We start from the raw sequence: 19,813 nt of genomic DNA on the forward strand, positions 1-19,813 counted from the left end.
CAACTTTGTGCTTTGTCAATACTATGTATGTCTATATATAACTTTACATTTTCATATAGCTTTTAGAATCGGGTTGTCTAGTTCTACACATACACAAAAGCTTACTTAGGTTTTGATTGGGATGGTGTGTAATTTATGAATCAATTAGGGGAGAATTGATATCTTAATAATGTTGGATCTTCCAGTCCACCAACATGATTTATCTTTCCATTAATTCAGGTCGTTTAAAAATTCTCTGTGGAGGTTTAATACATATACTGCTAAAATTATTCTTAGGTATTTTATATGCTCTGATGCTATTGTAACTGGTCTTGATCATTTAAATTCATCTTCCAGTTTCTCACTGCTAGTGTATATCCATATATGGCCAGTTTTTATATATTTTTGTAAATATCCAGTAACCTTGCTGAATTTACATTATGAGATTGTTGATCTAAAACAAATAGACTGCCAGATTTCTCCAGAAATGATGGGTTTACTCAGAATCAGCAGAGAATTATGATTCGGGGTCTGCAACCATGTTGAGCCAGGTGCAGATCCTCTCATGGCAAGGGAAACAACACTTTTATAAAGGGGAAAAAGGAAGTTGAAGGGAGCTATAGTAAACAAAGTGTCCATGGCTTTTTATTGGCTGAGTCCTTGCCAGGAAAGAAGAGAAGTCTTTCTTTTTCCTGTTGGGTTCTGCTATCCTCCAGGCTGTGAGAGTTCCCCTTCTGGTAGCCCGACTCTAACAGAGGTTTCTGTTTATTATTTTTTACAAGACCCACTCTTTTTTCCAGTTTTACTGAGATACAACTGATATATAACATTGCATAAGTTTAAGGTGTACAGTGTAATGATTTGATATATGTATATATTGCAGAATGATTGCCACAATAAGGTTATATATATATGTATATATTTAATAATCCATCATCTCACATGGTTACCATTTGTGTGTGTGTGTGTTGAGAAACTTTAAGACCTACTCTTTTAGCAGCTTTCAAATATTCAATACAGTATTGTTAACTATAGTTACATTGTATCCCCAGGTTAGAAATTTGTACCATTTGACCACTTTCACTCATTCCCACCCCCAACTCTCGCCCTGGCAACCACCAATCTGTTCTCTGTTTCTATGAGTTCAGTTGTTTTAGATTCCACCTACTGAGATCATGTAGTATTTCTTTCTCTGTCTGACTTATTTCACTTAGAGTAATGCCCTCTGACTTCATCCACGTTGTGTCAAATGACAGGATTTCCTTCTTTTTTTATGACTGAATAATATTCATATATACATGATTATTTTTTTTTTGGCTGTGTTGGGTCTTCGTTTCTGTGCAAGGGCTTTCTCCAGTTGCGGCAAGCGGGGGCCACTCTTCATCGCAGTGTGCGGGCCTCTCACTGTCGCAGCCTCTCTTGTTGCGGAGCACAGGCTCCAGACACGCAGGCTCAGTAGTTGTGGCTCACGGGCCCAGTTGCTCCGTGGCATGTGGGATCTTTCCGGACCAGGGCTCGAACCCGTGTCCCCTGCATTGGCAGGCAGACTCTCAACCACTGTGCCACCAGGGAAGCCCTATATATGATTATTAAACACACACATCTCACAATTTATCTGCTTGTTAGTCAGTGGACACTTAGGTTGTTTCCATGTCTTGGCTGTTGTGAATAATCTGCAGTGAACATGGGGTGCAAAGACCTATTTGAGACAGTGATTTCATTTCCTCAGATATATACTTAGAAGTGGAATTGCTGATTCATATGGTAGTTCTATATTTAATTTTTTTCAGGAAACTCCATACTGTTTTCTATAGTGGTTGTACTGATTTACATTCCCACCAACAGTGCACATGGGTTCCATTCTCTCCACATCCTTGCCAGCATTTGTTGTCTCTTATCTTTTTGATGATAGCCATTCTAACAGGTGTGAGGTGATCTCACTTGTGGTTTTGATTTGCATTTCTCTGATGATTAGTGATGTTGAGCACCTTTTCATGTACCTGTTGGCCATTTGAATATCCTCTTTGGAGAAATGTCTATTTAGGTCCTCTGACCATTTCTTAATAAGATAATTTAGTTTTTGCTAGTGAGTTATATGACTTCTTAATATACTTTGGATATTAACCTCTTATCATATATATAGTTTGTAAATATTTTCTCCCATTCTGTAGTTGCCTTTTCATTTTGATCAGTTCTTTTGCTGTGCAGAACCCTTATATTGCTGTAGTCCCACTTGTTTATTTTTGCCTTTGTTTGTGGTTTTGTTGTCATAGTTATAAAATCATTGCCAAGACCAATGTCAAGGAGATTTCTCACTGTTTTCTTCCAAGAATTTTATGATTTCACGTCTTACATATAGGTGTTTAGTCCATGTTGAGTTAATTTTTGTGAGTAGTGTAATACAAGGGTCCAGTTCATTATTTGCGTGTGAATATCCAGTTTTCCCAACACTTACTTTTATGCCAGGACCATACTTTTTGATTACTATAGCTTTTTAATATAGGTTGAAAACAGGAACTGTGATGCTTCCAGCTTTGTTTTTCTTTCTCAGGATTGCTTTGGCCGCTTGGAGTCTTTTGTGGTTTCATACAAATTTTAAGATTGTTTTCTGTATTTTTATGAAAAAATGTCATTAGAATTTTGAGAGGGATTGCATTGAATCTATAGATGGCTTTGGGTAATATGCATATTTTAACAATATTAATTTTTCCAGTCCATGGACATGGGATATCTTTCCATTTATTTGTGTCTTTTTCAATTTCTTTCTTTCTTTTTGTCTGTGCCTCACGGCTCATGGGATCTTAGTTTCCTGACCAGGGATCGAACCCAGGCCCCCTGTAGTGGAAGCACAGAGTCCTAACCACTGGACCACCAGAGAATTCCCTCTTTTTCACTTTCTTTCATCACAGTCTTATACTTTTCTTTGTGCAAATCTTTCCCTTCCTTGGTTAAATTTATTAATGATATTTTGTTGTTTTATTGCTATTGTAAATGGGATTGATTTCTTTAGTTATATTCTGTTAATTCATTGTTAATATATCAAAACACAACTCAGTTTGTAGGTTGGTATTGTATTCTGAAACTTTATTGAATTTGTTTATTCTAATAGTTTTTTTGTGAAGTCTTTAGGACTTTCTCCATAAAAGATTATGTCATCAGCAAACAGAAATAATTTTACTTCTTCCTTTCTGATTTGGTTGCCTTTATACCCTTTTCTTTCCTGGTTGCTCTGGCTAACTATGTTGAATAGGAATGGTGAGACTGGGCACCCTTGTCTTGATCTTTATCTTAGAGGAAAAGATTTACCTTTCACCTTTGAGTATGATGTTAGCCAGATTCTCAACCACTGTGCCTCCAGGGAAGCCCTCCTATTCTTATCTCTTTTATTTTCTATTTTCTCTTGCTTACTGTACTTTTGTTTATATCTTTTCTCCCTTGAATATCTTGTATGTTAGTCTTTGTTTCTGAGAATTTTTTTTTCAACAATTTCCTGAATTTTGTCACTCCCATTGTCAGGTCTTCTTGTTCAATTATTTGAATGCTGAGTTTTTGACATTTCGATTCATTATGTTCATTTATACTGTAATTATTTATTTAACTTATATAATTAATAATGGAATGCTCTATTACATTTTAACCCCTTCATAGCTTTATTAGTTTTTTTTGGCATTGCCTCTTCTGCCAAATATTTTAATAGCTGTTTTCTGCTTTTCTTTTCATTTTTATCAATAATAATGAGGTGATCATATTTTACCTCTCTAATCATTGATATGGATTATTGCATCAGTGAATTTATGATTCTTAAGTTAATTCATTTCTGGAATAAAATCAGTATGGTCATGTTTCACTATCTTTTTTTGTATGTCCCAGATTTGTTTTGGTACCTTTTTTTTAGTATTTTATATTTATGTTCATGAATAAGATTGATGTGCAATATTCTTTTCTTGTGATGTCTTTTTTGAGTTTTCATATGAAGTCATGTAAAGCAGTAATCATCCCTCTCTCTTATTTTCTGTAAAAGGTTGTTATATCCATCTTAAACACATCATAAAATTGTTTACAATATAATAGTATCTTAAATGTCTGCATGATCTTTGCTGATTTCATATTTTTCATTTTTGACATGGTCTTTTTGTGTTTGCTCTCTGGTTTTTCTTGACTAATCTCATTAGATATTTTCAATTTTATTAGTGTCTTTAAAAAACCAGCTTTTGCTTTGTAGATCATCTAAAATTTACATTTGTCTATAATTTCATTAATCCCTATTTTTATTGATTCATTGCTTCTTTTCAGCTGGTCTTTAGTTTTCAAATTCTTCTGACGGTCTTTGTCGACTGATTTTCAGGAGTTACTTTTTTTACACATTTATATTAAGACTGTTTTTTCCCTATTCCCAGATTTATCTGCAGTGTACAAGTTTGATATATATTTGAATTATCTTCAATTTCAAAATATTTTCTTATTTCCCTTGTGATTTCTGCTTGGACCCTTGTGTTAGTTACAAGTATATTTTTAATTTCCAAACAACTGTGATCTTTCTGGTTACCTTTTTTTTATTCATTTATGTGATTGCTCTTAAATTTTTCTTTGGCTTTAATTTTCTGCACTTTTAATTTCATGTGTATTACCTAGGTATCTCTCTATATTTATCATATTGGAAATTTTTAGAAGGTTCTTTAATCTGTGGATTGATACTTTTCATCAGTTGTGGAAAACTTTCTGCTATTATTATTATTATATTTATTCCCTGATAGATAACAGGTAAGTACAAGGTTTTATGAAAGTTTGAGAAAATTAGTGACTATGCTAACTTCAATTTCAAGATATCGTCCTTGTTTCAGTGACAAATTATTTTTTCAAAAGTATTGTCTACTAATCTTTTTTTAAAATTAAGAATTAATTGTTTTAGAGCACTTTTTAATTCATAGCAAATTTGAGGGGAAGGTACAGAGATTTCCCATATACCCTTTGTCCCCACACATGCATAGCTTCCCCCATTACCAATATCCCCACCATAGTGGTGCATGTGTTACAATAAATGAACCCACATTGAGACATCACAAACACCCAAAGTACATATTAATAGTTTACATTATGGTTCACTCTTGATTGTTGTATTTTCTATTGGTTCGTTATCTTTTCAACTATCTTGGTTCTACATTATCTCCTCCTCTCCTTAAGATGTACCATTAAGCATGTGATAGACATTCTGAACACATTTTGTGTCTCTTACCCTAGCTTCTGTTTTTTCCCATCTCTTCATGCTACATTCTGACATTTTCTTCTGATCTAAATTCAACTTTAATGTTTTCAGCTGTTTCTAGAAGCTAACTGTTAACACCCTCTTTACATTTTAAAAATTTTGTCACTTTTTTTGGTTCTAGAATTTCTATTTGTTACTTTTTCATATCTGCTAAATTATTTGAATATTTATATCCATGACATATTTAGGATCTTTATGTATTTGTTTAAATACATTTAAAATAAAATTTTATTTTTAAAATACCACAATTATGTGATATTTCTCTTTCTCTGTCTGACTTACTGCACTCAGTATGACAATCTCTAGGTCCCTCCATGTTGCTGCAAATGGCATTATTTCATTCTTTTTAATGGCTGAGTAATATTCCATTGTATATATGTACCATGTCTTCTTTACCCATTCCTCTGTCGATGGACATTTAGCTTGCTTCCATATCTTGGCTATCGTGAACAGTGCTGCAGTGAATATTGGGATATATGTATCCTTTCGGATTATGGTTTTCTCTGGATATATGCCCAGGAATGGGACTGGTGGATCATATGGTAGTTCTACTTTTAGTTTTTTAAGAAACCTCCATACTGTTCTCCACAGTGGTTGTACCAATTTACATTCCCACCAACACTGTAGGAGGGTTCCCTTTTCTCCACACCATCTCCAGCATTTATTGTTTGTAGACTTTTTGCTGATGGCCATTCTGACCAGTGTGAGGTGGTACCTCATTGTAGTTTTGATCTGCATTTCTCTAATAATTAGCGATGTTGAGCATCTTTTCATGTACCTTTTGGCTGTCTGTATGTTTTCTTTGGAGAAATGTCTATTTAGGTCTTCTGCCCATTTTTTGATTGGGTTGTTTGTTTTGATGATATTAAGCCTTGTGAGCTGTTTGTAAATTTTGGAGACTAATCCCTTGTTGGTCACATCATTTGCAAATATTTTCTCCCAATCTGTAGGTTGTCTTTTTGTTTTGTTTATGGTTTCCTTTGCTGTGCAAAAGCTCTTGAGTTTAATTAGATCCCATTTAAAAATTTTTGTTTTTATTTCTATTATTCTGGGATCACTTATGTGTGGAATCTAAAAAGAAACGGTACAAATGAACTTATTTAGAAAGCAAAAACAGACTCACAGATTTAGAGAAAGAACTTACGGTTACGGGGGTGAAGGGTGGGGGGAAGGGATAGTTAGGGAGTTTGGGATTGACATGTACACACTGTCATATTTAAAATGGATAACCAACAAGGACCTACTGTATAGCACAGGGAACTCTGCTCAATGTTATGTGGCAGCCTGGATGGGAGGGGAGTTTGGGGGAGAATGAATACATGTATATGTATGGCTTAGTCACTTTGCTGTGCACCTGAAACTGTTACAACATTGTTAATCGGCTATACTTCAATATAAAATTAAAAGTTCAAAAAAGAAAAAAGTAAGGGAAAAGGTCTAGAGAAACTGCAGTGGCAGTTCTGGGGAAGGAATTAAGAAGATAAAAGAATTCAGGACCTTTGCTTTTTTCCTATTGCTGGAATTTGTTTTAATTTTTTACATAAAGTGTCTATTCTTGCATTACTTGAATAATTAAAAGGGAAGAATAAAACAATAACGAGCCCAGTATAAAAAGTACCACAATTATGTAAATCTAAAAATAAATTAATGAAAAGGTATAATCTGAAAGTTTTATTCTCTAATATAATCATCCATCATCCCATTTCATCAGATTCTTATGAAATTTCTCCAATGTTTCTTATGGAAATATAGGCATATACTTATGTTTTACTTTTGCAACAGACCGTGGCATGGGCTATACTGTATTTTGCCTTTTTATACTGCATAGTTAAATTAAATAATGTATCTGATAGTTTAAATACGTGGCGCCCCTGTCGGTTTTCTGCTGTCTGGCACTCCTGTTAATTCTCATTCATGCTGTATTTTTTTTCCTTTTGGGTATGGTTTCCTTTTGGGTATGGCATTTTGGTCATTTAAAAATTATTCATGTAAATAATTTAGAGTCTAGTTGCTCTTACTTTCCATCAGGGAATTTTTGTTTGTTTCAACCAGATGATTGAGGGCACTAAACCACGGTTATTTTTGACAGACTTAAGGTCGAGAGGAGCAAAAAGTGGGAGATCAAGGCCAGTCAATGTTAAGCAACATTGTGACACTTTTCACTGAGAATTAGAACAACTACATCCTAGAACAAAGATAAGCTGGAAATAAGACAGTTCTTGCAGAGACATCATGGACCTAGACTCATTTTTGTTTGTATTTCTCCTTTAGTTTTAGTAGGGTTTCTTGAAATTATTGCCTGATGTCTTTTATTAGTGTTGGAAAATTCTCAACCATTATAATTATACTTCAGATATTATTTTTGTCCCATTATCTTTCACCTTTTCTTGTTAGGCTCTAATTAACATATATTAGTCCTTTAAAAGATGCACCATATGTCACTGTTGTTCTTTTTTTTTTTTAATTCTTTTTTTGTTCGGTTTGTTTTGTTCTTCAGTTTGAGTATTTTCTATGATCTTTAATTCTGTTCAGTAATACTCTATTCTGCTATTTCAGATATTCCTTTTATTCCAGTTCTACAGTTTTTATTTTATTTTGTTTATAAATTCCAATGCTTTTGTGAAATTTTTCATTTTTAATCTACTTTGTTTTCCATTTATTTTATGTACATCTTATTTTCAAGCTTTACTGAAAAGTAAAAGTTATATTTAGGTTGTACGACATGATTTTTATTAAGATGTAAAATGTGAAGATTTAATCTTTGTATACATTTTGAAATGATTACCACAATCAAGTTAACACACACATCAACTCACATAGATACCATTTTTTCGTTTGTTTTTTGGTGAGAAACTTAAGATTTACTCACATATCAAATTTCAAGTATATAATAAGTATTATTAATTATAAGCACATTGCTGTGTATTATATCCCCAAACATTCATCTTATAAAGATGAAAGTTTGTACCCTTTGACCCATCCTCTGGTCACTGACAATGACTGCTCTACTCTCTGGTTCTATGAATTTGCCTTTTTTAGTTTCCACATATAAGTGAGATCATACATATTTATCTTTCTGTATCTGGCTTATTTCACTAAACATAATGTCTTCCAGGTTCATCCATGCTGTCTCAAAGGACAGGATTTCCTTCTTCTTTTTTTTTTGGTCTTTTCTTTTTTCTGTTGATGCATGATTGAACATTTAGGTTGTTTCCATATATTGGCTGTTTTGAATAATGCTGCAGTGAACATGGGAGTGCAGATACCTTTTCAAGATATTGATTTCCTTTCCTTTGGGAATATACCCAGGTGTTGAGCATCTTTCCATGTAGCTGTTGGCCATCTATATGTTTGCTTTGGAAAAATGTTTATTCAGATAATCTGCCCATTTTTAAATTTGATTTTTTTTTTTGCTATTGAGTTGTATGAGTATTGTATTTTGCATATTAACCCCTTTTCAGAGATATGACTTGTATATATTTTCTCCCACTTAGTAGCCTGCCTTTTCATTTTGTTGATGGTTTCCTTTGCTATGCAGAAGCATTTTAGTGTGCTGTAGTCCCACTTGTTTATTTTTGCTTCTGTTGACTTTGCTTTGGAGTCAGATCTAAAAATTCATCACGAAGATTGATATCAAGGAGCTTATTGCCTATGTTTTCTTCTAGGAGTTTTAAGGTTTCAGGTCTTGCATTCAAGTCTCTAATACATTTTGAGTTAATTATTGTGTATGGTGTGAGATAGTGGTCCAGTTTCATTCTTTTGCATGTGGCTGTCCAATTTTTCCCACCACTATTTATTGAAGAGACTGTCTTTTTCCCATTTTATATTACTGCCTCCTTTGGCATAGATCAGTTGACCGTATAAGTGTGGGTTTATTTCTGGGTTCTGTATTTTGTTCCATTGATCTATGTGTCTGCCTTTGTGCCAGTACCATATTGTTTAAAAACATTTTTTTTTATTCAGGTATAATTGAATAATATTAGTTTCAGGTGTACAACAGTGTGATTTGGTATTTGTATATATTGCAAAATGATCACCAGAAAAATTCTAGTTAATGTCTATCACCATAAATAGTTATAGAATTTAATACTCTTTTGATTACTACAGCTTTGTAGTATAGTTTGAAATCAGGGAGCATGATATCTCCAGCTTTACTCTTCTTTCTCAAGATTGCTTCAGCTATTTGGGGTCCTTTGTGCTTCCATTCAAATTTTAGGATGTTTTATTATTTTTGTGAAAATTGCCATTGGAATTTTGAAAGGGAGTGCACTGAATCTGTAGATGGCTATGGGTAAAATGGACATTTGAACAATATTAGTTCTTCCAGTCCATGAGTGTGGAATATCTTTCCATTTATTTGTGTCTTCCTCAATTTCTTTCATCACCGTCTTCTAGTTTTCAGTGTACAATTTTTTCATATCCTTGGTTAAACTTATTCCTCGGTATTTTGTTCTTTTTAATACAATTGTACATGGGAGTGCTTCCTTAATTTCTCTTACTGATAGTGCATTATTAATGTATAGAAACACAACAGACTTCTTTGTTTTGATTGTGGGTCTAGAAACTCTACTGAATTCATATATTAGTTATAACAGGTTTTTTTGTGTGTGTGTTTGTGTAGTTTTAGGATTTTTCTTTGTATAATATCATGTTATCTGCCAATGGTGACAGTTTTACTTCTTTTTTCCAGTTTGGATCTCTTTTATTTATTTTTTCTTGCCTAATTGCTCTGGCTAGGAGTTGTATAAAAGTGGTGATAGTGCAGATTCTTGTCTTATTCCTGACCTTAGAGGAATAGCTTTTCTGCTTTTTACCATTGAGTGTGATGTTAGCTGTGGGCTTGTCATATATGGCCTTTATTATGTTGATGTATGTTTCCTCCACACCCGAGAGTTTTTAAAAATCATAAATGGATGTTGAATTTTGTCTATTTTCTATTCATTATCCTTGTTTCTTATTTCTTCTTGAAATCTTCCCCTCTCCTTTTTTTTTTCTGCCTTCTGTGGTTTTAATTGCACATTTTATATTATTCCATTTTCTCTCCTTTCTAGAATATCAATTACATTAAAAATCTTTAAGCAGTTACCCTAGAGTTTACAATATACATTTACAACTAATTTTGTTGTAATCTAGTTTGAATTGACTAGAGTAAACTAACTTAACTAAAGTAGGAGAAACTAATCTAGTTTGAAAGTTTTTTTTAAGGTTACCTGGGATATGTTTTCATCAGGTATGGAAACACATGCAGACATGAAAATGACTGTTATTCAGGAAGGAATTTATCATACTCACATTTCCCTAGAAATAAGAGATATGCCATGCCATGCAGAGGCCACATAAGGAAGCACCAGATTTGGTCAGGAAGCATAGTAGGTAGGGGGGAAATGTGGGCAAGAGCCTCTATTGTGGTTTCTTTGGGAAGAAACAGGAGAGAGGCAGGGTAAGCAGGTCTAAGGTTGGCTAGTTTCAGCAGTCCATGATGCATAGAGGCTGTCCTTAGTTGTCTGGTACCTAACCCTGGTGTGATTTTGGCAGGTGGATAGTGGCCTGGTGTATGTGAGTCTGATAAAGCAGACTTTATCAGACTATCAGGTGGTAGGGTATATGGACTCTGGATTGATTGGTTTGCATATGAAAGGTGAGTTGTCTACTCTCTGAAGCAATTGGATAACCCTAAGGGCAGTCCTCTAGGTTGGTAAGGCCCTAGATATGAAAGTATCGGAATACAGAAAATGTGATGTTAATAAAGTTAGTCCTGTTGTGGTTTGAAATATGATCAAACCTTTGGCATAATAAGAGACTTTTAGAGAGTAGAGCATAAGTTTAGCTAAACAGCATAGATAACATTTTATTATGAGAGTAAAAAGTAGAAACACAAGTAGATGTATAAGGAATTCTTGTAGACCAGCTCATAACTAAATTTCCCTTTTGTATAACATTAGCCAAGGAAATAGATCTGAAATTTCTGGAGTCTCTAAGAGCATCTTTGTGCAGTTGTAAATTGTGTTGAAAATTCTATATGTGTGATTTTTGACAATAATATCCTGGTGTATTTTTGGGTGAAAGTGGCAAGTCAGGCAGTTTATGTTGTTGGAGAGTATCAGCTGATTAGTTTGGTAAAGTATATATAAAGATTGATGGTATTTGTATGTACCTAAAGGGAAGAGGTGGTTGTGGTCATGGTCAGAGATGCAGGGTGGGAGTAGTAGGAGAAGGCACTGGGGAGTGAGTGGTCCTCTCCCTAGGGTCCAGGGGTTCATGATACAAGGCAGGTGACTCCTAGGGAAAGCAATAATCACCACCAGTTTTTAGAATGGCACAGATAGACATGGAGTGTAGGGATATATGGTTTGATAGGGAACAAAAAAGTATACCCTTGTCATGGGCTGCACAGACAGCTGACTCAGGAAACACAATAGAGTCCCTAATATCAAAGTAAGAAAACCAGTACATTTCTTGTGTGCAATTTGTGCCTTGGGAGAGGCAGTCCATGAGCCTGCCTGGGGTGGAAGCTTTAGTGTCTGAGGGGAAGTTGTCTCTGTGCAGGATGCAGAGTCATCTCCAACAGGCAGGTCTTAGGCTGGAGTGATGTCATCTGAGGTAATCACATCTCTAGCAGTGAGTTCATGGCCCAGGGCAATGTTGTTTGGGGTGTAGCGCTAGGATATACTTTTTAAGCTGATACCCACTTGAATGAATGCAGGTTTTATTTTTGTGGCTCTGTGGTATTAAAATGGTGCTGAAGTACTTGTGTAATTTGAAGGCAGTGTTGGGCCTGTGACTTCGATTTATAAATATCTGCTAACTCAAGGGGCTTGTGGGTGCACAGCAAGCAGAAGTGATACTGACATCTGTGCAGAGCCTGACTGGCACAGCCCAAATTAGGTGTGGCTGGATCTAAAAGTGTCCCACAGTCTAAGGTTTTGCCCTATTAGGTGATGAGAAGAGTTCTGTTATAAATAGGTTTAAAATTTTATGACCTGATTTTGGTGTATGTGGTTAATAGGAGGTCAGGTTGTTTGCCATTTAAAATATTTATACCTGTGTTCAGGGCTCCATAATTATGCTGTAGGCAGGCACCCTAATTTGGCCAGTCAGTATGGGCCTTTTGCCTCAGTTGTTGGTTTGGTTGTTGACAGGCAAGCTGGTGAAGTCTTTGGGTTATAAGGTTTGTATTATCCAAACTCAGTGGCATGTGGGCCTCAGCGTTTGCCACGTCTGGCTGAAATAATGGCTTACTTGGAAGATTTGGGCCTCCAGATTGCAAACCAATAAAAACACTCAGACCAATGGTAATGAGATGAACAGTCAACAGAATGTTGTACAGCTGCTCTTGAGAGGTTTTTGGTTTTGTTTTTCATTTGTTTGTTTTTGTGGTGGTGGAAGTTTAGGCTCAAATGTCTCATATCAAATTAGCAGCTGCCTGGACCAGGAGGAAATCTATGGTTAATAGACCTCAGGAGGGTATGTACCTGGATCTGGTCTCCAACCCTTATGGGATGGAGCAAGATAAAATATTTACAACAGTAAGGGAGACATAATTAAAGGGACTCATATACAGTGAGTCTTTATATACATGGAGGCCAGACATAAGCCCCTTTAAATATAGGGAAGGAAAAGGGAAAAATGTTTTAAAGTTTGTGTGAAGTGTGTGTCAGACAAGGGTCCTTGAATTAAGAGACATTAATAGCTTGGCAAATATAGACACCCATTTAGGGGTCCATTTGTTGGATTTGAAAAGGAATTATTTAAGGAAACCATTATGTCTCTCAATTGAACCAGCTCTCTGGGACCTACTGGGGGCAATGAAAGTTATATTGAATGCCTTTTCCAATAGAGTGGCATTGTGTCTTCTGAGAAACGAAATGTGTTCCTTGGTTACTATTAATATTGTCTGTAAGTATGAAGGGAATAAAGTGTGTCCTGGCAAGGGCTTCTATTTGGTCCTAAGAACTGCTTTTGATCAAAAGCTGGGGTGCAGGAAGGAGGGATTGCTTGAGTTCAAGCAGTCTTCCAGTAAACAAAATTACTCTCTACCCTCTGAAGGTGGACTGAAGTGTCTGATGCATCCGCTGATTGTTGTTTTCTACCTCTTAGCGGCTGTGGTTGAACAACAAGCAACCCAGGGCAATATGTGGGATGGAAACCTAGAAACATCTTCATGGGTCAGTTACATCTTCTCCTCTGAACTGTTCTTTACTTGCCACTCCCTCATAATGCCGTCTTGCTCTTGGTCCATCAAGTACCAACAACTTTTTAAAAAATACTGTTTTTAGAGCAGTTTTAGGTTCACAGCACCATTGAGAGGAAGGTGCATAGATTATCAATGTATCCGTTGCCCCTACACATGCATAACCTTCTTCGTTATCACCATCACTCACCAGAGGGGTATACTTATTGCAATTGATAAACGTACATTGACCCATTAAAAATCACCCAAAGTTCATAATTTGCCTTAGGGTTCAATCTTGGTGGTGTACTTTCTACGGATCTGGTCAAATAATGATATGTATCCATCATTATGGTATCATACACAGTATTGTCACTGCCTTAAAAATCCTCTGTGCTCTGTGCCAATTAATTTCTCCCCTCCCCACCTGCAGCCGTGGATCTTTTGTCTCCATAACTTTTTTTCCAGAATGTCATATAGTTGGAGTCATACAGTACATAGTCTCTGCAGGTTGGCTTCTCTCACTTAGTAATATGTATTTAAATTTCCTCCGTGTCTTTTCATGACCTTGTAGCTCATTTCTTTTTAGTGCTGAATAATATTCTATTGTCTGAAACATGCCACAGTTTATCTGTTCACTTGCTGAAGGACATGATGGATGCCTGCAAGTTTTGGCAGTTATGAATAAAGCTGCTATAAACATCTATGCAGATACTAGAAATGTTTCAAAGGAAAACAGCAATACCTATTGAGGGTGTATTAGTTATCTATTGCTATGTAACTGATTGTACCAAACCTTAGCACATGGAAACAACACAGTTCTTTGGGTCAGGAATCTAGGAGCAGCTTAGTGGGTGAAAACAAGATGTCAACTAGGGCTGTAATTATCTCAAACTTCAACACAGAGGGGATTTGCTTCCAAGCTCAGTCATGTGACTATTGGAAGACCTCAGAAAAAGTTTCCAAGCTCACTCATGAGGGCCTCTCCACAGGCCTACTTCATGACATAGTAGCTACCTTCCCCCAGAGTGAATGAGAGAGAGAGACATAGAATCCAAGAAGTCAGTCTTTTAATAACTTATCTTGGAAATGATGACCCATCACTTCTGCTATATTCAGTTAATTAGAAGCAAGTCAGTAATTACGTCCAGCCTACACTCAGTGGAGTGGGGATACACAGGAACATAAATACCAGGAGGCAGGGATCATTGGGACCCATTTTAGAGACTGTATACTACAAAGAGAATGTAGGATTGATTATTAAAATAAAAGATTAAAAGCATCTTGTTTAAAATAATTCAAAGAAACAATACAGTGTGGTGTTTAAACTCTATTAGATTTGTTAAGATAGCTGGTATTGTCATGTAATAGTATCTTGAAATTAAACTGTAGTGTTACTCATCTATCTGTGTTGAATAATACTTACATAACTCTAGTACAATTGTGTCTACCTAAGTATCTTGGATGCATTAACGAATTTTAAAAATGAGTTTTATGTACAAATTTTTGATTATAGTAAGTTTTTATAACTGAATAGGATTCTTAGCTAACTATTTTTCTTTTATTTTCCTTATGTTTAGTATTCAGAGGGTTTATCCTTGGAGTCATATGCTCTCAGTATTGTGCAGTTGCTTGGCCTTAATATGGGAATGAGTTATGATAATACTGAGACCTGCCATTGTTCAGGAGATGTTTGCACAATGTCACCAAAAGCTGTGTAAGATAATTTTCTTTATTAAACACAAGTATACTTAAAAATTTTTTTTTGGTTAGGGACTTTATATTTCTATTAACCAAACTGAATTAATTGACAATTGTAGAATACTATACCCTACACTAGGATACGCATTCTTTTCAAGTTCAGATGGAACACACACCAAAATAGACCCAGCACTCCCCAGGCCTCTCCATGCATGGGGACATTCTTTTCCTCCTTCCTACCTTCCAGAGTCTGGCTTGTATTTTTCTCTGCTGGCTAGATTGAAGATACCCTCTGGGGACAAGCCATATGAATTGTGTGATTTTAGTGATTCTATTTAAAGTTAAATGCCTTGATACTGGCATTATACAATATAAGGATGAACAGTACAATTCAAGTTAAAAATTTATCTTTTTTAATTTAGAAAGACATCAAGTCACAAATAAGTAAAACTATGCCCCACTGAGAGAGAGACTACTGAAGAAAAAGGCTTTTTAAGAATTTTAGTATCATTGATAATACTTTCCCCCTACTTTACAAACAATTTTGAAATCAGGTAGTACAAGTCCCCACGTTTTTTCACCTTTTCCCAAATTGTTTTGGTTATTCTAGGTCCTTTGTAGTTTCATATACATTTTATTATCAAATTTCCAATTTTTATGAAAACTCCTGTTGAGAGTTTTAAAAATTGAAGTATAGTTTATTTACAGCATTATGTTAGTTCCAGGTATACAGCATAGTGATTCAGTATATTTACAGATTATACTCCATTATAAGTTATTACAAGATAATGGCTATAATTCCCTGTGCTATATATATACTGTATCCTTGTTGCTTATCTGTTTTATACATAGCAGTTTATATCTCTTAATGCCCTACTCCTAACTTGCTCCTCCCCTCCTCCCTCTCTCCTTTGGTAACCCCTTGTTTGTTTTCTATATCTGTGAGTCTACTTCTGTTTTGCATATGTGTTCTTTTGTATTATTTTTTAGTTACCACATATAAGCAATACCATATGGTATTTGTCTTTCTCTATTTGACTTACTTCACTTAGTATGACAAATAGCATACAGTATTTGTCTTTCTCTGTTTGACTTACTTCACTTAGTATGATAGTCTCTAGATCCATCCTTGCTGCTGCAAATGGAAGAATTTCATTCATTTTTATGGCTGAGTAATATTCCATACCATATCTTTTTTATCCATTCCTCTGCGGATGGGCACTTGGGTTGCTTCCATATCTTGGGTATTATAAATAGTCAATTTTGGGAGAGTTACCATCTTAACAATACTGAGTCTTTTGATTCTTGAATCTGGTATATGTCTTCATTTATTTAGGTCTTTAATTTTCCCCAGCAATGTATGGTATTTTACAGTTTACAAGTCTTGTACTTGTTTTGTTATATTTATTCTTAAACATTTTATTCTTTTTTGCTATTTTGAAAAGAACTGTTTTCTTAATTTCATTTTCAGAGTGCTCATTGCTAGTACATAGAAATATAATTTATATAATTTTTGTATATTGACTTTGTGTGCTGCAAACTTCCTAAACTCAATAGAAATTCCAGGAGATTTTATTTGTTGACTACTTAAGATTTTCTATAAACAAGATCTTGTTGTTCATGAATAAGAACAGTTTTATGTTTCCTCTCCATCTATTTGTGTGTAATTCCTTTTTCTTGCTTAATTGCACTTGAAACAAATTCAGCCCAATGTGAATCGATCTGGTGAGAGTGGGTACCCTTGCCGTGTGCCCAATCTTAGCTACAGTTTTTTTTTTTTTTAATAAATGTCTTCTCTTCTAAAACAGTATCTTTTATTCCCTGTAAATTGTGTTGTTTTATTTTTCTTCATCATTCCAATAACTATCTGACTTATTTCATATATCTATTTCCTGATGTTCATACTTTTTGCCCCTAGCAGGCACTTGGTCTACATTTCACTACACACCAGTTGCCTAGAAGAGTGCTCAGTAAATGTTTCCAATAATGACCTTTTAGCTCAGTATTCTTATTATTTCATTTTGTCCTGTGATGACTGAATCTATGTTATCCCAAATTTCTGTGAAGGCACAAAGTAGATAATAACTAAATTACTTCTTCTCTGTGTGAAATTGTTTCTCAGAGGAATATTCTTTCATCATCTTTTTGAGTATTGTATTTGTATACACTATAAAAAATCAACTTTTGAGGTATGATTTGTCCACAATAAAATTCATACACTTTAAACTTTAAGTGTACGAGTTTATGACTCTTGATAAATATATATAAATTACTGAACCATAGTGTCAATCAAGCTATGCAACATTTCCATTTCCACAGAAAGTTCTTTTGTGATCCTTGGCTATCCTTTTTACCTTCCACCCTGCCCCAGTCAACAGCTGATCTGATTTCTATCACTACATTTAGTTTTACTGGCTCTAGAACATTATGTAAATTGGATGATATGCACTCTCTTTTGAGTGTTCACTCTATAAGGCTGTAATTTCTCTGAATTATTTAAACATTTTTCTTTAATTAATTGAATATATTTATAATGGTTCATTTCAAGTATTTGTGTGCCAAATCTAACACCTGGGCCATCTCAGTGTTGCTTACTATTGACTGCTTTTTTATTGACTATGGTTTACATTTTCTTATTTCTTTGTATGATTATTATTAGTAGTAGCATATTGGATATTGTTGATAGTACAATAGAAAGCCTAGATTCTCATTACCTTCCTCTGAAAAGCATTGATTCTTTTTCTACCAGGCAATTCAATTATAGGGTAATCATTTTAAATTTTATGTGCTTGGTTTTATACTTTGTTAACATGAGTCTATAGAAAACTCAAGGCATTTCCAAACCCCTCTAAAATGGCAGGCCTGAACTTCCAAACTTGGTTTCCTCTGGGGATGTTGTCAGGGCTTGAGTTTAGGCCCTAACTGTTAGGACAGATACAGAGTAGATTTTAGTATAGGGCAGAGGTCAGCCAACAATGCTCCATAGGCTAAATTTGGCTGCCTGCCTGTTTTGTAAATTAATTTTATAGGCTTACTGTTTTACATGTTCTTCATGGCTGCTTTTGCACTACAGTGGCAGAGTTGAGTAGCTGCAACAGAGCATATGGCATATAAGCCTATAATATTTACTGTGCGGCCCTTCACAGAAAAGTTTGTCAGCTACTGGTCTAGGGCATAGTCTTTACTCTTAAATTGTATTCTTTCTAGTGTTTTAGTTGGATGCTGATATATTAGCAAACTACTAACAACTTTCTCACTCCGTCAGGACAGGTATTCCTCTTGTCCCTCCCATGGTGTAAATCAAACAACAGATTCTTGTTTGAAAAATGCCTAATTACAGAGAGCAAAAGATCTAAAATATACTTTTAAAGATAATACAGACATGCTCATATTGGTATTTATAGAAAAACTACAAAAATGATATTAAATAAATAAAAAGTATATTAAATACTGAGGCCAAAAATTTTTAATTCAGTTGTTTGGCACTAAGAAGGTAAATAAAGAGTAACACAGTTCCTATGTTTAAACAATTAATAAAGATTTTCAGATAGGTAAATAATTGGTCTTCTTTAAAACAGGATGAATGGCAAAAGATTTTGGAATTTTTTTTCATTATAAGAATTTTCTTGGTGAAATTTAAAAAGTGTGTTAAAAATGTTAGTATTATTTAAATACTTTTATATTTTTAAAAGTGTGCCTATTGTTATCCATGAGAATAATGCTCTTTAAATCTCTCTTCAAAACATCATACATTACGAGAAATGTAGAGTTATACAGCAATAATTTTTGTCATACACTTTTTTTTATATTTTAGGCTATCTGGGGGTATAAAGGATTTTAGCACTTGTAGCTTGGATGACTTTAAATATTTTGCTGCACATTCTGGCCTTGAATGTCTTCATAAAATTCTTCCTGATGAGCCAGTTTACAAACAGAGGAAGATGTGTGGCAATGGAAAGTTGGAATCGGGTGAAGAATGTGATTGCGGCACTTTACAGGTCAGTGGAAATCTTTTCAAAAATATTTTTTATTTCCCATATATGTGAGTACGAGGTGGAAAAGAAGACCTTGTCTTTTAGAAAAATAATTTTGAAAAATACCTTCTTTGGGGAAGATGGAAGCCTTTAAGTTTCCTAATTTTGCCATTTTTTGAAGTGGAGAGCAAACATCCTTTAGTTACTATTTGTCTTCAAATACTGCCCTCCTAAATTCTTTAGTGTATGCATCAGCTCTAATCTTATAATTAGTGACCACAAAGAGTGTATAAGGAGTTGAAGAAATATGCCTTTAACAACAAGCAGTAACAAAAAGACAAGAACATCTAAAGACTATAGACTATATAGCAAAATGCATCGTTTGCTATTATACGGAAAAAAAGTTTTGTATTGACAGGTTATGTTTCCCTTCAACACTGCGGTGGATGCTCCTGCCATTGCAGTAAGGGAAGATAAAGAAACACAAAGAAGCACACAATGAAACTGCAGTAAGGCAAGAAAAAGAAACACACAATGAGTGGAAAGGAAGATTAAAACTGTCTTTAATCAAATTCAACTTGGCCACGTGATTGGAGAATCCTAAACAATCTACCCCCAAAGTCTGCTAAAGCTAATTAATGAATGCATGTGAACCCAAATTCCATGGATTTCTATGTATAAACAATGAACAAATGGAAAATGAACTAAAATGTACAATTCCATATA

General features: G+C 34.7%; 1 protein-coding gene across 1 annotated transcript in view; it reads left to right on the plus strand.

Annotated features, from left to right (window-relative positions):
• LOC102998338 (disintegrin and metalloproteinase domain-containing protein 5-like) overlaps positions 1-19,813 on the plus strand; it is a 156,304-nt gene that overhangs the window by 37,087 nt on the left and 99,404 nt on the right. The window contains exons 11-12 of the mRNA XM_007178417.1: positions 14,993-15,129; positions 18,928-19,111. Coding sequence (XP_007178479.1) covers positions 14,993-15,129; positions 18,928-19,111 — 321 coding nt within the window. The remainder of the gene's footprint in view (positions 1-14,992; positions 15,130-18,927; positions 19,112-19,813) is intronic.

Source organism: Balaenoptera acutorostrata, chromosome 21, assembly GCF_949987535.1.
Source record: "Balaenoptera acutorostrata chromosome 21, mBalAcu1.1, whole genome shotgun sequence".
Classification (NCBI taxonomy): Eukaryota; Metazoa; Chordata; class Mammalia; order Artiodactyla; family Balaenopteridae; genus Balaenoptera; species Balaenoptera acutorostrata.